General features: G+C 42.4%; 1 protein-coding gene across 1 annotated transcript in view; it reads right to left on the reverse strand.

Moving 5' to 3' along the window:
* The window catches only part of SEMA5A (semaphorin 5A), a 565,061-nt gene that overhangs the window by 61,742 nt on the left and 484,982 nt on the right, over positions 1-18,337 (reverse strand). The window contains exon 16 of the mRNA XM_043489083.1: positions 10,211-10,358. Within this exon, the coding sequence (XP_043345018.1) occupies positions 10,211-10,358 (148 nt within the window). The remainder of the gene's footprint in view (positions 1-10,210; positions 10,359-18,337) is intronic.

Genomic DNA, 18,337 nt, shown 5'->3' on the forward strand with positions numbered 1-18,337 from the left:
AGTGGGTAGCCTTTCCCTTCTCCAGGGGATCTTCCCAACCCAGGGATCAAACCCAGGTCTCCAACACTGCAAGTAGATTCTTTATCTTCTGAGCCACCAGGAAAGGTATTTTAGTACTAAAAAAATGGTGGGGGGGGGGGCACTAAAGATAACTTTATCAATATAGAAGGAAAGGAAATCAATCAGCTTTGTGGGCAGGGTTATTACTTTGTGGATGGAGTTATTAACTTGTGGGCGTGGTTGTTAACTTGTGGGTGGGGTTACTACCTCCTGTAGAATGATTGGTTCTTACCCTAGTATCTTCTGAGGAGGCCACAGCATCCTGGACTTTCCAGCATTTTAAGGCCAGAAGACCTGGACCCAGGGTCTTGCTCGGTCAACTTCAGGGTTTTGCACACACAAATGATTTTCCCTGAGCTGCGATTTTTTTATTTGGAAAATCAGGAACATATGAGATAACCTTTCCCAAAGTATTTTGTGAAATCCAAAGTGCTACACAAGACCCAGCTATTTTGTAATATTGTTATTATTTTCATACATTGCAATCTATTTGAACTGCCAATTTCTGGTCTTACTCGTTTCTAAATGTATCCATGATGACATCTGTCGTTATTCGGTCACTAAGTTGGTCCGACTCTGTGCGACTCCATGTACTACAGCACACCAGGCGTCTCTGTCCTTCATCATCTCCTGAAGTTTGTTCAGACTGATGTCCACTGAATCAGTGATACTATCTAACCATCTCATCCTCTGTCACCGCTTCTATTCTTGCCCTCAATCTCTCCCAGCATCAGGGTCTTTTCCAATGAGTCGGATCTTTGCATCAGACGGCCAAAGTACTGAAGCTTCACTTTCAGTATCAGTCTGCCCAGTGAATATTCAGGATTGATCTCCTTTAGGGTTGACGGGTTTGACCTCCTTGCAGTCCAAGGGACTTGCAAGCGTCTTCTCCACCACTGCTATTCGAAAGGATCGATTCTTCAGTGCTCAGTTTTCTTTGTGGTCCGACTCACACTCGTACACGACTACTGGTGCCGTTACTTGATTCAAACAATTTCCAATGTGTTATATCAACTCTGATTAAGCTGATATAAAGGCTTCCCAGAAGCCCTTTTGACAGCTTGTATTGAATCTGATTGATTTTGATGTCTTTATTCCTGACCTTTCAGGGCCTTCTCTGGTCCAGTTCTTTTGTATCTAGGAAATAGATCTCTCTACTCTGCTCCCTGCTGATATCTGAAATCATGGCTTTTGTCAACTGCCTTACAGCAGGTGTGATATTTCAGTAATAAATATAGTGCTGGCAGGACTAAGGCTGTTTTTGCTTTTGAATTATCTTAGCCCTATGTGACACTGTCTTTAGCTTTATTCTTCTGCTAAACCTTTGAGGGAATTCAGAATTACACTAATTTAAGAAGCAAGTCTATATACACTGTAACATTTTATGTCTTCCTTCCTTTTTAAAAAAAACTTACATATTGATTTTTGCCTCTGCTGGGTCCCTGCTGCTGCCCTCAGGCTTTCTTGAGTTGCAGTGAGTAGAGGCTACTTTTCGTTGCAATGTGTGGGCTCCCCATTGCAGTAGCTTTTCTTGTTGTGGAGCACAGGTCCTAGGCGCATGGGCTTCGGTAGTTGCAGCTGGTGGGTTCTAGAGCTCAGGCTCTGTAGCGATGGCGCACGAGCTTAGGTGTTTCCCAGCAGGTGGGATGATCCTGGACCAGATCAAACCTATGTTTCCTGCATTGATGGGCTGATTCTTATCCACTGTACCACCGAGGAAGTCCTCTCTTTCTTCCTTTTGTGTGTTGCATTTGTCAGGCAAAACAAAGAAGCAAGACTTGGGTTATGAGTTCACCTTCAATTCATTTCCATGCTCATGAGAATCTCTAAGTGGAACTCTCATGGTGGGGGCTCGCAAAAGGATATGACTGCAACATTATGGACATCAAGGAAGTTAATCAACTAGGGGAGGGTTATGGAAAGACAGAAAAAAAAAAGCTTTTCTTTCTTTTACGATACAATTTGTACTTCGTAAGAGGAAAGAAAAGTAAGGTCTTATCATTTATTACTTAACATTAAGCAAAAAAAAAATGTGCAAATGCCGTTGTGTCAGTGTATTCTATTTGTACCAAAAGAACCAACTCTCAAATGCTGGCCCAGTTACCCACTATCACAGGGTACTGGCCAAGGTCATTAATCTTTCTCAAGGTGAGTTTCCCCATCTCCACATGGAGGTACCAATGAAAACTGCCTAGAAGGGACACAGTGAGAATAGAATAATGCAGGGCACACAGTAGGAGCTCAATAAAACTGAATTATTTGATTAGGAAACACAGAATTTCAGTCTATCATAACACACCTAAATAATAATTCCAGGTTACTTGGTTATAGTTTCAACATTTCATTCGATATTAGGCAGTAAGTTATTATTTGTAAAACTTTATATAATGATTACCACCATGGTTATTGGTGTGATCACTCACCTAGAGCCAAATACCTTGGAGCGCAAAGTCAAGTGGGCCTTAGGAAGCATCACTATAAACAAAGCTAGAGGAGGTGATGGAATTCTAGTTGAGCTATTTCAAATTCTAAAAGATGATGCTGTGAAAGTGCTACACTCAATATGCCAGCAAATCTGGAAAACTCAGCAGTGGCCACAGGACTGGAAAAGGTCAGTTTTCATTCCAGTCCCAAAGAAAGACAATGCCAAAGAATGTGCAAACTGCAGCACAATTGCACTTATCTCACACGCTAGCACAGTAATGCTCAAAATTCTCCAAGTTATGCTTCAACAGTACATGAACTGAGAACTTCCAGATGTTCAAGCTGGATTTAGGAAAGGCAGAGGATCCAGACATCAAACTGTCAACATCTGCTAGATCATAGAAAAAGTAAGACAATTCCAGAAAAAACATACACTTTTGCTTTACTGACTACACTAAAGCCTTTGACTTTGTGGATCACAACAAACAGTGGAAAATTCTGAAAGAGATGGGAATACCAGACCACCTGACCTGCCTCCTAAGAAATTTGTACATAGGTCAATAAGCAAGTTAGAACTGAACATGGAACAAGAGACTGGTTCCAGATTGGGAAAGGAGTACGACAAGGCTGTATATTGTCACCCTGCTTATTTAACTTATATGCAGAGTACATCATGAGAAATGATGGGCTGGATGAAGCACAAGCTGGAATCAAGATTGCTGGGAGAAATATCAATAACCTCAGATATGCAGATAATACCACCCTTATGGCAGAAAGGGAAGAACTAAAAAGCCTCTTGATGAAAGTGAAAGAGGAGAGTGAAAAAAGCTGGCTTATAACTCAACATTCAAAAAATGAAGATTATGGCATCACTTCATGGCAAATAGATGGGGAAACAATGGAAACACTGACAGGCTTTATTTTCTAGGGCTCCAAAATCACTGCAGATGGTGACTGCAGCCATGCAATTAAAAGACGCTTGCTCCTTGGAAGAAAAGCTATGACCAAACTAGACAGCATATTAAAAAGCAGAGGCATTACTCTGCCAAAGTTCCATATAATCAAAGCTATGGTTTTTTCAGTAGTCATGTATGGATGTGAGAGTTGGATCATAAAGAAGGCTGAGTGCTGCAGAATTGATGCTTTTGAACTGTGGTGCTGGAGAAGACTCTTGAGAGTCCCTTGGACTGCAAGTCCAACCAGTCAATTCTAAATTGATCTGACCAGTCAATTCTAAAGGAAATCAGTCTTGAATATTCATTGGAAGGATTGATGCTGAAGCTCCAATACTTTGATCACCTGTTGTGAAGAGCTGACTTGTTAGAAAATACCGTGATGCTAGGAAAGATTGAAGGCAGGAGAAGAAGGGGATGACAGAGGACAAGATGGTTGGATGGCATCACTAACTCAATGGACATGAGTTTGAGCAAGCTCTGGGAGATGGTGAAGCACAGGGAAGCCTGGAATGCTGTAGTCCATGATGTCACAAAGAGATGGACACGACTGAGCAAATGAACAACAAAAACAAGGTTAGAAATGAAGTAAAAATCTGCAAATATAATTGAGCCCAAAGGGCCTATTCTAAAGTGATCTAACTATTTTAAGTAATATAAGTATATCCTCACAGTTCCAAATCACTGCTGTAAACTAGGCTTAAATCCTGGCAGGAGACCTGGAACAGACATTGACTCTCTCTCAGCCCATCTTCCTGCAAGTAGAAGAGGAGGAGACACTGGAGAGGAGACAGTTCTGTCTTCCTCCTCTAGGGACAGGCACAGACCCTCGGGCAGTTTACCCCTAGGCTGTCTCACTAGGCTTCATCCATAAGCACTGGTGTAGTTGAGTCACATTTACAGAGGGTTGCATAGAACAAGAGGCCGATAGACAGCAACCAGCTCTCAGCAGGTGCTCAGTAGAGCATCATTTCCCCTGGTTTCTACTGCTCTCCCCTGGGGGTTTCCCCTGTGGCTCAGCTGGTAAAGAATCCGCCTGCAACCCAGGAGACCTGGGTTCGATCCCTGGCTTGGGAAGATCCTCTGGAGAAGGTAAAGGCTACCCACTCCAGTATTCTGGCCTGGAGAATTCATGGACTGTATAGTCTCTGGGGTAACAAAGAGTTAGACACAACTGAGCAATTTTCACTTTTACTACTGCTATCCAGGTTCACTATGAGCGCTTTGCTATATGACACGGGATTTCCAACTTTCATAACCTGACTAGATAACAACTCAAGTGTGTCTAATCATCACCTCATTTCAATAATTTGTGTGACATTATGCAGTAAGTTAGGATTTGTAAGACTTGATCTAACAAGCATCATTATGGTTATCAGCTATTATTAAAAGAGGTTAAAAGTGAAACACGTATGCCAACCTCAGGCTCTCCTGGTAGCTCGGTTGGTAAACAAGCTACCTGCAGTGCAGGAGACCAGGATTCAATCCCTGGGTTGGGAAGATCCCCTGAAGAAGGAAATGGCAACCCACTCCAGTATTCCTGCCTGGAAAATACTATGGACAGAGAAGTCTGGTGGGCTACAGTCCCTGTGGTCACAAAGAGTCGGACATGACTGAGTAACTGAACACATATGCCAACCTCGGGTAACATAAAACAACTTACATTTAATATAAATTTATATATTTACATAAATACAAATTATAAATTATACAAATATGAACATAAAGATAATTTTAAATAGAAAAACATAAAATGCAAGTTGTTAATGGTATATTATTTAAGAATAGAAGATTTTTCCCCAAGACTATGACTTGATGCCAGTAATGATGGTGGTGGGTGGATGCTCAGTCATGTTTGACTCTGCAGCCCCATGGACTGTAGCCCACCAGGTTCCACTGTCCATGGAATTCTCCAGGCAAGAATACTGGAGTGGGTTGCCATTTCCTCCTCCAGTGATTGACCCAGGGATCGAACCATGGTCTCCTGCATTGTAGGTAGATTCTTTACCACTAGAGTCACTTGGGAAGCTCTAATAATGATGGTGACATTTTCTATTTCTATTTGCCTTGTTGGGTTTGCCACTGAGCAATGATATATAAACATATGTCTCATACATTCTGTGCATCCTCCCAGACAGCCAGGGGATTGCATTCGAGGATGCTGACTGGAGACGCGGAACAGGGCCCCAAGTGTCCTGGGGACTCAGAGGCAGAGCTGGAGTGTGACACCAGCTTCCTCACCTGTCACCCGTGCTTTCCCCACATGCTCTTGGAGGCTACCAGGTGTGAAGGGAGCTGGGGAGGAGCAGCTGGGACCAGAGGAACCCAGCGCTCATACGGGTTCTAGAGCAGCTTACTCAGAAGTGGGACCCAGTGCTCATACGGATTCTAGAGCAGCTTACTCAGAAGTGGGATGCAGTGTTCATACAGGTTTTAGTGCAGCTACTCAGAAGTGGGACCCGAGACTCATATGGGTTCTAGAGCCGCTTACTCAGAAGTGGGACCCAGTGCTCATACGGGTTCTACAGCAGCTTACTCAGAAGTGGGACCCAGTGCTCACATGGGTTCTAGAGCAGCTACTCAGAAATGGGACCAGGGACTCATATGGATTCTAGAGCAGATTACTCAGAAGTGGGACCCAGCGCTCATACAGGTTCTAGAGCAGCTTACTCAGAAGCGGGACCCACGGCTCACATGGGTTCTAGAGTAGCTTAATTAGAAGTGGGACCCAGGGCTCATATGGGTTCTAGAGCAGCTTACTTAGAAGTGGGAGGAGTTTGTCCATTAAGTGTCCTATTGTATATCATTCCAAACTCATCAGAGGACTCAGCCACCAGAGAAGGACACATGGGTCCCCAGGGTCCAGGAAAGGGGTACCAGGATCAGAGCACCAGTGATTTCGGGGCCAGGGAACTTGGCCTCAAGCTGGCTTTGAGACAGAGGCCCAGAGGACAGTGGGTAGACCTCAGGGTCACACAATTAACAATTGGCTGCAAAAGATCCAGGCCTTCCCTCTGCATGTGTCAGTGAGCTCCCCAAACAACCCAAGGCTCAGGGCCCCCAAGCCTTTGACATCTGGAACTTACTTTTGTTTAACTTTGTTTTTTATTACTTTGTTTTATCATGGTAAACATGATAAACATTTAACATGAGATCGACCTTCTTAAATTTTTAAGTGTTCAGTACTGTATTGTTGACCGTAGGCACAGTGTTATAGCATACCTCTAGAACTTGTCCATCTTCTGAACTAAAACTTTATCTCTCCATCTCCCTCTCCACCCAGCCCCTGGCAAACACCGCTGCAGTCTTTGATCCTAAGTATCTGCCTATTTTCAGATACCTCCTTATAAGTGGAATCACATGCTATTTGTCTTCCTGTGAATGGCTAATTTCACTTAGCATAATATCCTCAAGGTCCACGTTGTTACATATGGCGGGATTTCCTCCTTTTTCAAGGCTAAGTGGTATTCCATTTTATGTATATACTGCCTGTTCTTTATCCTTTCATCTGTAGATGGACATTTAGGTTGCTTCCATATCCTACCTACTGTGATTAGTGCTTCAGTGAACATGGGCATATAGAGAGCATTTTAAGATTTTGGTTTCAATTCTTTTGGATATAGAGAAATTGAAACCCTTGCATCCTATAGATGGGGATGCAAAATGGTGCAACCACTATAGGAAACAGCACAGAGATTGCTCAAACAGTAAAAAATAAAACTACCATACGATCCCAGCAAGCCCACTTCTACATATTTAACAACAACAATAAACATCTAAAATCAGGACTGTGAAGAGATACCAACATTTGGAACTTTTAAGAGCAGAGATTCACAGAAAAAAATCTAATGGCTCTCAATGAGGATCCTTGACTGACCAACTCTTACTGAGACTTAAATAAAGGTTTGGAGATTTATTCAAAGACAAGGATATATGAACATCACAGGTGAAACATGGGAAAGATTTTTTGGGAAATTTCAAGTTTAAAATGGCAGAGCAAGAAAAGATTCTCAAGACTTTTATATCCTATTCATTCTTGAACTTGAATTCAACACTTTTTCTATTGGCTGCTGTTGTGCTTATGAAATTTAAGTTCTTATACTTTTTACGGGTCTGTCCTTTACTGTGTGAATAACATTTCATTAGTATAAATCATTTTTAACAAGATTGAACTCAAAGGAGCAGCTGAAGACCAGGAATAACAAAGAAGTGAAAGTGGGGAAGAGAACTCACCAGGAAGCTGAGACTTTCTGGCAGGAGGTCACGGGCATCACCACACTTGATACTCACCGTGGCTCTGGGAGGGGTGAAAGATCGCCCTCTTCTCAGAAGAGGAGCCAGAGATTCAGAAATATCACCTGAGGTCATCCAGCCAGACACGGGCATGCAGATAACGAAATGCGTGACGCCAAAATCAACACATTACTTATACTTACAGCCACATCTTTTTTTTTTTTTACCAATTTAAATTGTCCTTGTATTTTTAAAAATTCTCTTGTTTTAATATTTAACTTTTATTTTATATTAGAGTATAGTCAATTTACAATGCTGTGTGCCACCATCTTGATAAAAGACTAAACATCAAAAGCAAATGTACGTTGTGGCCAAAAATGTCTAAACTGCAGCTAGAATATGATCAACACGTCACTTTACCTAAATAGCTATTATTTTTAAATAAGCATCTTAGGAATTGAACTGATAGGATACGTTTTCTAAGCAAGCCAGATAAATCAAGCCTCTCCTTCATTCCGCTTATGTTCCTCAGTTGGCATTCCTGCCTTGGAAGAGACAGAAAGTGGAATAAACAGAAGAAAAAAAAACTGTGGGAAAAAAATAAAAGCTGTGCTTCTACTATAAAAGAACAGAATGCTCCAGTGTGCCGTAAAAACAGCTTTCTGGAATTACATGGCCAGTAGTTTAACTATGGAAGGGAAGAAAAAGAAAACTAAACTAAAATACCTAAAAACTTATACTAAACTCCTTAGAGATGCTCCTGATATTACTCTGAATTTGAAAACTGATGTTACAGTTTTCATAAACCAAATTCTGCAAATTTAGACACAAACAAAACAAACATATTAACATTTTAGGAAGACATTCAATTTTTACATTTATAATCATCTGTATCATACACACACACACACACACATACAGTCCAGCAACTGCACAGGAGATAGGCTACACTTTTCTCTCATTAAACTTTTTGTATGTAATAATTGAAGTAAGTTTGCAAAAAGAAAATAAATGACTTGAAATGTTTTCTGAGTTGTTTGTAGTGCAAAGTTTACAAATTAAAGTGCAATTCCACTCAGGTCATCTATCCCTATGGTTTACCAGCAGAGGAGACAAATTTTGATATGGGAGTGGAGATCCCAGTGTTAGATGCCAGACCAGTTGGAACAGGACTGATATATTTTAGAAAGAACAAACTTACCACATTTAAATGGTTTCCTAGACCTTCTAAATGATCACAGATTTACCTATCACATTTTCATAAATAATTTTAGATCTCAGCATCTGAATTATCAATAATTACATCATCCTAAACTGGACCCTAAGATATTCCATGGTTGAAAGTTAATTCAGGCTGACCTGCAAAGAAGTGCCTCTATAATCAGTAATAGATTCTGCTAAAGCTACTGCAATATCTTTGCCAGTGCAAAGGGGAACAAATCTAATTGCAAATCCCAATAACAAAATCTCCTTGGGTTGGGTGTAATATCTGACAAAGCGTCTCATAACCCTCTTCTTCTCTCCAAATTTCCCAAGACTGTCTGAACTGTGTGGTTTTGGGGTCTCACAAAAACAAACTTTACAGCAGCACAAAAACCTTCTAAGCCTCATGAGCCAAGGTTACAAAATTACTGCAAAGACCAACTGGAAGATCAGCAAGGAAGCAGGCCCAACCAGACCTTCTCATGCTGAACCTCCCCACCAAGGCATCCCTACTGTCTCTGCAGTCACTCGGCAATGTTTGCACCGAGGGCAAGAAAATGAAGCCAAAGCCCTGCAGACTTAAGTGCTCAATCATTCTGACAGATGGCAGAGGAAAAACAACATCAGGCCTTTGCACAAGTGGAATTTTGACAGACCAAAGTGTTAGGAGAAATAGGACCCACTAAGGCATAAGAGAAAGAAAACCATAAGTTGTCTTTGACACCCTTAAAATTGGCACCAAATGTGTTCTAATAATGGCCCCATAAAGTTGGTGAATCTTCAGTGTCTAAGGTTTGTCCACATGTTACATTAATAACTTAGTGTGGGCTCAGTTTGATGACCTTATCCCATTTCCCAAACCAAATATAGCACCCAGAGTTAAGCAGCCTGAAGTTTCTGTACTAGCTCAGAGACAAGAACTGGAAAACTCCTGAGGCAGCTTATTCCATATGGGAAGATTTCCTCCAATCAGCCTTCAGGATATTCTTAAGTCCAAGAATTTCCTCCAGACATGCTCATTAGCCAGAGAGACTTGGGGTTCACAGCATCTAGTACCTGAATAGGCACTAGATTCACAGCACCAAGTTTGCAGCGCATCAAGTTTCCAGAGCATTTTAAGTTTGCAAAACATCAAGTGTCTGCTGAGAAGCTCCTGTTTGCAGTGTATCTAGTCGGTGAGCGCACCTAGTCTCTGCAGAGCATCTGTGTTTGCAAAATATCTGTTGTGGGTGCAGCATGCAGGGTTTGCAGAGCACCTAATGTTTGCAGAGCACCCAGTGTTTGATGCCTCTGGTCTCCCAGCTCGAGACTGTGGGCTGGGGATGAGGATTACTCACCACGTTACAGCCTGCACAGTCAGGGCCATTCTCGCAGGTTCTGCGGCGAGCTTGAATGCCACCCCCACACTGGGCCGTGCACCGTTCCCAGGGTCCCCATCCCGTCCAGAACACGTGTGGCGGGCACAGCAGGTGCTCGTTGCAGTATCTGTAACGGGGAAATCAAGAGGGGGGGAAAGCAACCGTTTAGCGTAACGTGAGGCCGCAGGGCTGTCCGCTCTGCGTCCCTGCACCGGATGTCGAACCCATGCGCATGCTCCGCGTGGAGGGGCGCTCCGTGTTCCGAGCGGTCGCACGGGGGAGGAGGCGGATGCGGCGCTGGCCATGCTGTGTGCGCACGAACAATGGGATGCGCGGGAGACAACGCAAGATGCTAGACTCACAATGCAGGGTGGAGCTTCCTGCGCAGCCAGTTAGAGGAGAAACAAACAAACAGAGGCCTTCAAATAGACGCTCGGGAAAATGAAAACACACACAAAATACCTAAGTAGGGCATTTATCTTCGAAATATAAACACTGAAAGATAAAGTAGGCTATGAATATAAAGTCAGCAAATTGCATTTGGGATTCATTTCTCATCCTTGAATCAAGGAAGGCCTGTAATCCTAGTGATATACCTTAGAGAAAATTAGTCTAATTTTAGTATGAAGCTTCCAGCCACACACTGCCTAGGTTATTGTATTTTTAAATTTATTTGTGGACTCCTAGAATGATGCCCAACAACCTTAATTTTGATGAGCACCTGTTATCCAAAAAGAGGTGAGTTACTGTTGACAACTAGTTCTATTTGTTTTAGTCATTGACTATATGTCTATGTGTATTTTCATATTACCAATTCTTAGCCAAATATACAAAGCCATCCTTAGCCTTAGATATATCAAGTATCTCCTCAGTCTTTCAAACTACAAGTGAGATAAAATGAAGTGAGAGAACAATAAAAAGGAAACAAGCTGGCGATGCATGGGTTTATGCTCACAGGTAAGAAGATGCTATTCTTCTTCATCAAGGGAGCTTCCCTATCTCAGGCGTGTCCAACCTGAGTTGCACTCAGGGAAACAGACACAATCCCAGGGTGTGCAGGACAGAACACACTTTTATTTAAACTGAAATACAGTTAATTTACAATGTTATGTTAGTTTCTGGTGTATAGCAGTGTTTCAGTTTATATATATTCTTTTCAGATTCTTTCCCATTATACTTTATTACAAGGTATTGCATTTAATTCTCTGTGCTATATGATAGGTCCTTGCTGTTTATCTATTTTTAAGAGACCTCCATACTATTCTCCACAGTAAGAAAAACACTATCTTAATGAGCAAAAAACAGAGGTAAGGAGCTGTTGCCAGAAAGTAAGAAAGGTAGTTTGGGCAGCATAGTTTCCTGATAGCAAATGCTGATATGGCTCAACTGTTTTCCCATCAAATGAAGGACATTTAATGAATATGGTAGATGCAGGAATATACACAACCATGAAAAGCAAAAAGTCAGGCCAAGCTGAAGGGAGTCAACAGGATGAAGCACAGAGAGCATCACTGGGCATTCTGGGAAAGAATGGAAAGCAGGAGTGGGTCTTCCCAGTAGTCATGTAGGGATATGAGAGATGGACCATGAAGAAGGATGGGCACTGAAGAATTGAGGCTCTTGAATTGTGGTGCTGGAGAAGGCTGTTAAGAGTCCCTTGGACAGCAAGGAAATCAAACCAGTCCATCCTAAAGGAAATTGACCACGCGTATTCACTGGAAGGACTGATGCTGTAGCTGAAGCTCTAATACTTTTGGCTACGTGATGCAAAGAGCTGACTCATTGGATACGATCCTGATGTTGGGAAAGATTGAAGGCAAAAGGAGAAGGAGGCGGCAGAGGATGAGATGGTTAGATAGCATCACCGACTCAATGGACACAAATCTGAGCAAGCTCTGGGAGACAGTGAAGGACAGGGGAACCAGGCATGGTTCCCTCCATGGGGTCACAAAGAGTTGAACACAACCTAGCAACTGAACAACAGGAATGGGAAGATTGTGGTTAAAAAGTGCTTAAAGAGAAGTGAATAGAAAAAGTCAGCGAGAGTGGAATGACCTGTCATTATACAGATAGAGCGGAGGAACTTGAGCTTTATGTACAAGGACCCAAGGAACTCTCAAGCTCCAGAGAAAAAACGAGTACTGTCAGAGTTGGAGTGAAGACTTGGCTGCGGCAGTTGGTGTCTCGTCCTGCTGGTACTGGAGCCCTTGAGAGGAGCAAAGTTCTCCATGCTTGCATGGAGGCGGTGCTGAGTTCCCAAAGGTGGGTTAGGAGCTGATGGAGCGGATGCCAGCCAAGAAGGCATGTTTGCAACAATCCGAGGCAGAGATAGCCCAAGTTGGACAAATACAATGGTGATGGCAAGAGACAGGAAGGGACATCTGTGGGACATCCATGGTAGAGGGGGAATACGATGGCAGCTGGTAGACATCAAGTTGAATAAATAAATAAACTGTGGAGTCTAATGTCAGCCTCTCCAGTGAAAGTGGGTGGCATGCTTTCTTCTAGGGAGAGAGGGCTGATATTTGACAGCAGAAGGAGAGTCAGGGACTAATTGGGAAAATGGTTTCGCGTCTCAATCTTTGCATGAAAGAGTAGCCAGTGAAACTAAAGAGTTCTCACTCTTCTTCATAAGACAGTTTCCCAGGGCCTTGAGTCTCACAGCTTGGGACTCTATAGACAGTCTTACATGTGGGAGGGAAGGGGAACGAGGCTTCTAATTAAGAGAGTATGACCTTGAAAACAAAACTGAGGATATAATAGATGAGAAGCACTAGACCTTTGCAAATGTGCAGAGTTACAAGATGTAAAGCAAAGTATCCTGACTCCTCAGTGACTATTAACATCCATGTTGGTGTGATGATTGTTCTACAAGGAAACTGCCATTTGTTTTAAGAAGGTGTTTGGAAGAAGTCAGTCAAGAAAACACAAAACATCAGAATTCTTAGCAGTTAATTAAAAATATCCACGAGGAGCCTTTCTCAGTGTAGACAGAAGAACATCTCCAGTTTCCAAAGTGATGTTGCCGACATTTAAAGGGTCTGGATTTCCTCAACTCCTTGACACTAACTTTGGCTTTCTAAATGAAAAACAAACCCACATTGAGAGTAGAGTGGGCAAAGGAAAATCTTATTCATAGTACTCACAAAACCCTTGACTTTTTAATAAAAAGCATAGCAATGGAGCTACCACTCACCAAAAGGAAAGTAAATCATAATGCACATATCCTTTCTCATCTCTGTCTACATCATACTCCCCTCTGAACACACTCAGTGTATTATTACAGTTGAAAGTCTGCCGCAGGAGAACCTGATACTGTGTGTAGCCTAGAACTTTCTATCCATGTTATAAATTATGTCCCTGGCTGCATTTTAAGGTGGTCAACAATGTGCTTCTCTTTCTTCTCTTTCTTCTTCTATAGTAGTTCCATGACAAAAGGCACACCAGATATTTTCACTGGTGTCCTCTGCAAGGGAGGTCAGAGAGAACTAGAAATTTCCAGGCTAGTCTGTCATTTATGTCTAGGTTTCACTCAAAAATTCACCCTGGGGGACTCTGCTCAGAGGCTCAGCCCTTACAAGCTCCTAGCTCTGGATTCTCTGCAATGTCAAGAGAGCACTGGCCCCCTGTCCTTCTTAATCTATCACCCAACAAACACATGCCAGAGAGATGTACCTCTTGTTAAATTACAGACTGGGCCTTGGATATCTTTCTTGGTCACAAACAACAATGGGCATCTAACCCACTCCAGTACTCTTGCCTGGACAATCCCATGGACAGAGGAGCCTGGTGGCCTGTAGTCGCTGGGTTGCAAAGAGTCAGACACGAGTGAGCGACTGAGCACACACCAAATTAGTTACCTCGGTGACTCTGGGTTTGCAAGGGTTTTTATTAATTTACGGATAAAATAGATACACAATATATCAGCCATTTGCTCTTCATTACTGAGCCCTTTATACACGGCTGGCTGTTACCAAAGGACAAGCTAAACAGTTTTGAAATCTTATTGGCTCTCCCAGACCGCCAGCCTCTTAGAGCACTGATGGTCACAGATGCATTTCATGATGCATTAAAAATTAAGATTTTCATTTTGCCCATGACTGCTCATTCTCATTTTGCATTTCAAAATGAATTAATAGCCTGGTGCTATTTCTCCATAAATTATCCATTTTTCCACAGACCTAGTCCCTGTGAAGAGAATTGTCTATCATAATCCTACATGGACCAGATTTTCAATACCGTATCATGTTCCCTTGTCCTATTTCTTCACGCTACAAATTGTGTTCTGTTCTGGTTCCACCCATGTTGGTTTCTCATGAAACCTGTTAGCCTGAACCAATCAGAGCCCTGTGAGAACTGTTTTCTCCTTGATTTACTTTTAAGTGATTGTTGCTTTTCTGGGCCACACTGGGAGAATGGAATCTTCTGTGGCACCAGAGAAACTCTACAAGTATTGAGTTCTTCACAATATTATTTTTTCCCCCAAGAAGAAGCTAAGGGAACCATTAGGAAAGAGTAGTGATAATGACTTGCAAAGAGCATCACTTTGGCTCATCACGGGATTAAGCAAACTTGCCTGTGCAGACAGAAAAATCGTATCATAAACCCCGATTGGTGGCTGGGTCTCTTTACTTTGATAATACAACTGAAAGACTCTAGCATGGTCTTCATGAGCCTCACTTCTTGGAATTGACATCTTGTGTAATTCCTTCCCACTCAGTGTGGGTGGGACCTGTGACTTGCTTCTAATCAACAGAACATGGCAAAGACGACAGATGGTCATTTCCATGATATGTTACCTAACCCTGTAACGTCCTTCTTTTAAAGAAGTTCCTTTTCTTGCTGGCTCTGAAGAAGTAAGCAATCAGATGGGAAAGTCCCAGAGGCAATGAACTGAGAGCAGTTTCTGGAAAACAGCTTCAGTCCAACAACACAGGAGGAATCTAGGAAGCAGACCCCTCCCCTCGCCAAAGGACCCTCAATGAGACCAAGGCCACAGTCTATACCTTGGTGCACCCTTGAGTGACGCTGAAGCAAAGTTCGGTCCAGGCCACGACCCCAGAAACACTGTGGGCCAATAAAGCATGTGGTGTTTTAGGCAGTTAAGTCTGAGGCAATATTTTTATGAATGACAACTAGAACAGATCTTGATACTTAGACACATGGTGCTACTTTAAGAAATATCTAAAAAATACCAAAGAGGCTTCAGGACTAGAAACTGAGTAGAAGCAAGTAGAATTTTGAGAATCATGGTAGAGAAAATTAATTCCTTTGAATAAACTGTTAGTATAATATTACAGAAGAATATTATTCAGCCTGAAAAGCAATGAAGTTCTGATACACGCTACAAGATGAACTTTGTAAATGATACGCTAAGTGAAATAAGTGAGGTACAAACTAGAAAAGACTATATGATTCTACTTACTCAATACTTACTTAAATCTTCTAATGGGCAGATTTATCAACTACTGGTTCCAGAGTTCTTGTTTCGGGGAATGCAGAAGTTTTGCAAATGGTGTTATGGTTGCACAATACTTTAATGTTATAATGCGACTAAGTCAGACTCTTAAAAATGGTTAAATGGCAATTTTATGTCATGGGCTTCCCTGGTGGCTCAGATGGTAAAGCGTCTGCCTGCAATGTGGGAGACCCAAGTTTGATCCCTGTGTAGGGAAGATTCCCTGGAGATGGAGGAAATGGCAACCCACTCCAGTATTCTTGCCTGGAAAGTTCTATGGATGGAGGAGCCTGGTACGCTACAGCCCATGTGGTTGCAAAGAGTCAGACATGACTGAGTGACTTCCCTTCCCTTTATGTTATATATGTGTGTGTGTGTACTTATATATGTGCATGCATGTTCAGTCTCTTTATGAACCCATGGACTGTAGCTGCCAGGCTCCTCTGTTCATGGGATTCTCCAGGCAAGAATACCGGAGTGGGTTGCCGTTTCCCTCTCCAGGAATTATTTCTGACTCAGGGATCAAACCCGCATCTTCTATGTCTCCTGCACTGCAGGTGAATTCTTTACCACTGAGCCATTGGAGCAGAAGTAAAAAGAAAAACTGAGGGAAATAATATTAAACAGAAAGGAAATTCTTGGCCTCTCCTGATGGCAAAAGAAACTAAAATGAAGAGTCAGCTTCTGAGCACCACCAGGAAAGGCTGGCAAAGAGTAAAAAACTGAAGTTGTGACTGAACAACCTTTTGTTAAAACCTCAGGGGTGTCAAAAGATCAGAGTAGTGTTCAGTCCCATGAGGAGTCCTTTTAGAAGTTCAGGAGCAAGAGTCGCAGATCCTCTCAATCACAAGAAAGCTGGAGGGTGTTGTCCCTCGGCTGTCTTAGCGGGAGCCCCAGGTAGAGAAGGGCTGGCTCAGAAAGATCTGTGGGTGTAGACTGTTTAGTGGAGCAAAGCCCAAGGAAATTCATGGCAGACTTCTGAAGTTGACTTCAGCAAAATGATCACCAGCTGAGACTGAATATATGGAGAAAGTACAAATGAAATGAGGCTGTTGGAAACCCAAACTTCCACCGGCAGGAAGCAGGCTCATTAAACTAACCAGCTGCAGGCACATGCTACCTTTCATGGACAAGGAAGGATCAAGCAGGAAACAGACATGAGAACACAGCTAAGACTGCGGAGAATTACGCTCAAGCCTTGCAACTTCATCAAGCAACTCCATACACTTGTCTGCGTAGGTCTCAGAATTTTTATGGAAATTTCTTTGTACCTTCCATTTCCCCCTTTTTGAACAGAAGTAACTGTAGCTGTTATCCTCTGCCTGCCCCACCATGTGTCCACCGAGTGTGTTGGTGTCCAGATAACTTGTCTCGCACTTTAAGATGGACAGGCTGAAATGAACTACACCCAGGGAGACTCATTCACTTTGGGTCTGATTTGAATAAGGTTCCAGATTTGGGGAGATGACTGAATGGTATAAAACTAGGAGGAAACTGGAGATGGGGTGAATTGCATGTTGTATGTGATAGGGACAGTTCATCGTTGACGGCAGATAAACTCTACAGTGAGCCCAACAATTCCTGCCTCTTGATGTGTACATCCTGTGCAATGCATACATTTATGTATGATGTACATATCTTTCCTCTTGATTGAGCACTAGGTCTGTGACTTTCTTCTAACCAATAAAATATGGCAAGGTGTGGGTATATCACCTTTGTGATGACATTACATAAGACAGTAATGTTCATTTTGCAAGGAGATTCTCTTCCTTGCCGGATTTGAGGAAGCAAGTGACCACGTTGGGAAGGCTTGTTTGTCAAAAAACTGAGGACAGTTTCAGACTGACAGTGAGTGAGCAACCCAGGTCCCCAGTTTGATGGCAATGAATGCCAATAACAACCACGTGAACTTGGAAGTAAATCCTTCCGCAGGTGAGCCTCAGATGAGACCACAGCTCTGGCTGAGCAGAGAACCCAGGTGGATCACACCAGAACTCCTGGTCCACTGAGACTGGAGGTGATAAATATGTGTTGTTTTAAGTCAGTAAGTTTGTAGTACTGTTGTTACACAGCAGGAGAAAGTGAATACAGACAAGGATATTCACATTTCAGTAATATTTACACAGGGGTCCACTGCTTCATCCTTGTGGGTAGCCTCCCTGGGAATCAATACTTCTATTCAGTTTCTGCTACTCAAGAAAATAATTTTCCAGGAAATTTTGGAACAGAGAAACAAATGCCCAGGCCTTTTAAAGTACATCTAGAATAGAAATTGGATATTTTCTTTATCCATTATTTAGACAAAAATCGATTTGAACGTTTTTGAGATTTCTGTTGCAATAATGTTCTCACTGAATTTTTCACATATCGGAGATTTTGTCACAAATAAAAACTCACTCACTAAAATCCTAGCATTAATTTAGGGACCTTACCTGGAGAGTCAATTTATTCATTTGTGACCACTCAGGAGTTTTTTAGGTTTATTGTTTTTCAGTTACTAGGTTGGTGTCTGACTCTTTGTGACCCTTATGGACTGTAGGATGCCAGGCTTCCCTGTCCCTCACCGTCTCCCAGAGCTTGCCCAAGTTCATGTCCATTGCATCGGTGATTCTATGCAACCATCTCATCTCATCATATCTCATTTTTAG

The sequence above is a fragment of the Cervus canadensis genome, chromosome 16 (genome assembly GCF_019320065.1).
Source record: "Cervus canadensis isolate Bull #8, Minnesota chromosome 16, ASM1932006v1, whole genome shotgun sequence".
Lineage (NCBI taxonomy): Eukaryota > Metazoa > Chordata > Mammalia > Artiodactyla > Cervidae > Cervus > Cervus canadensis.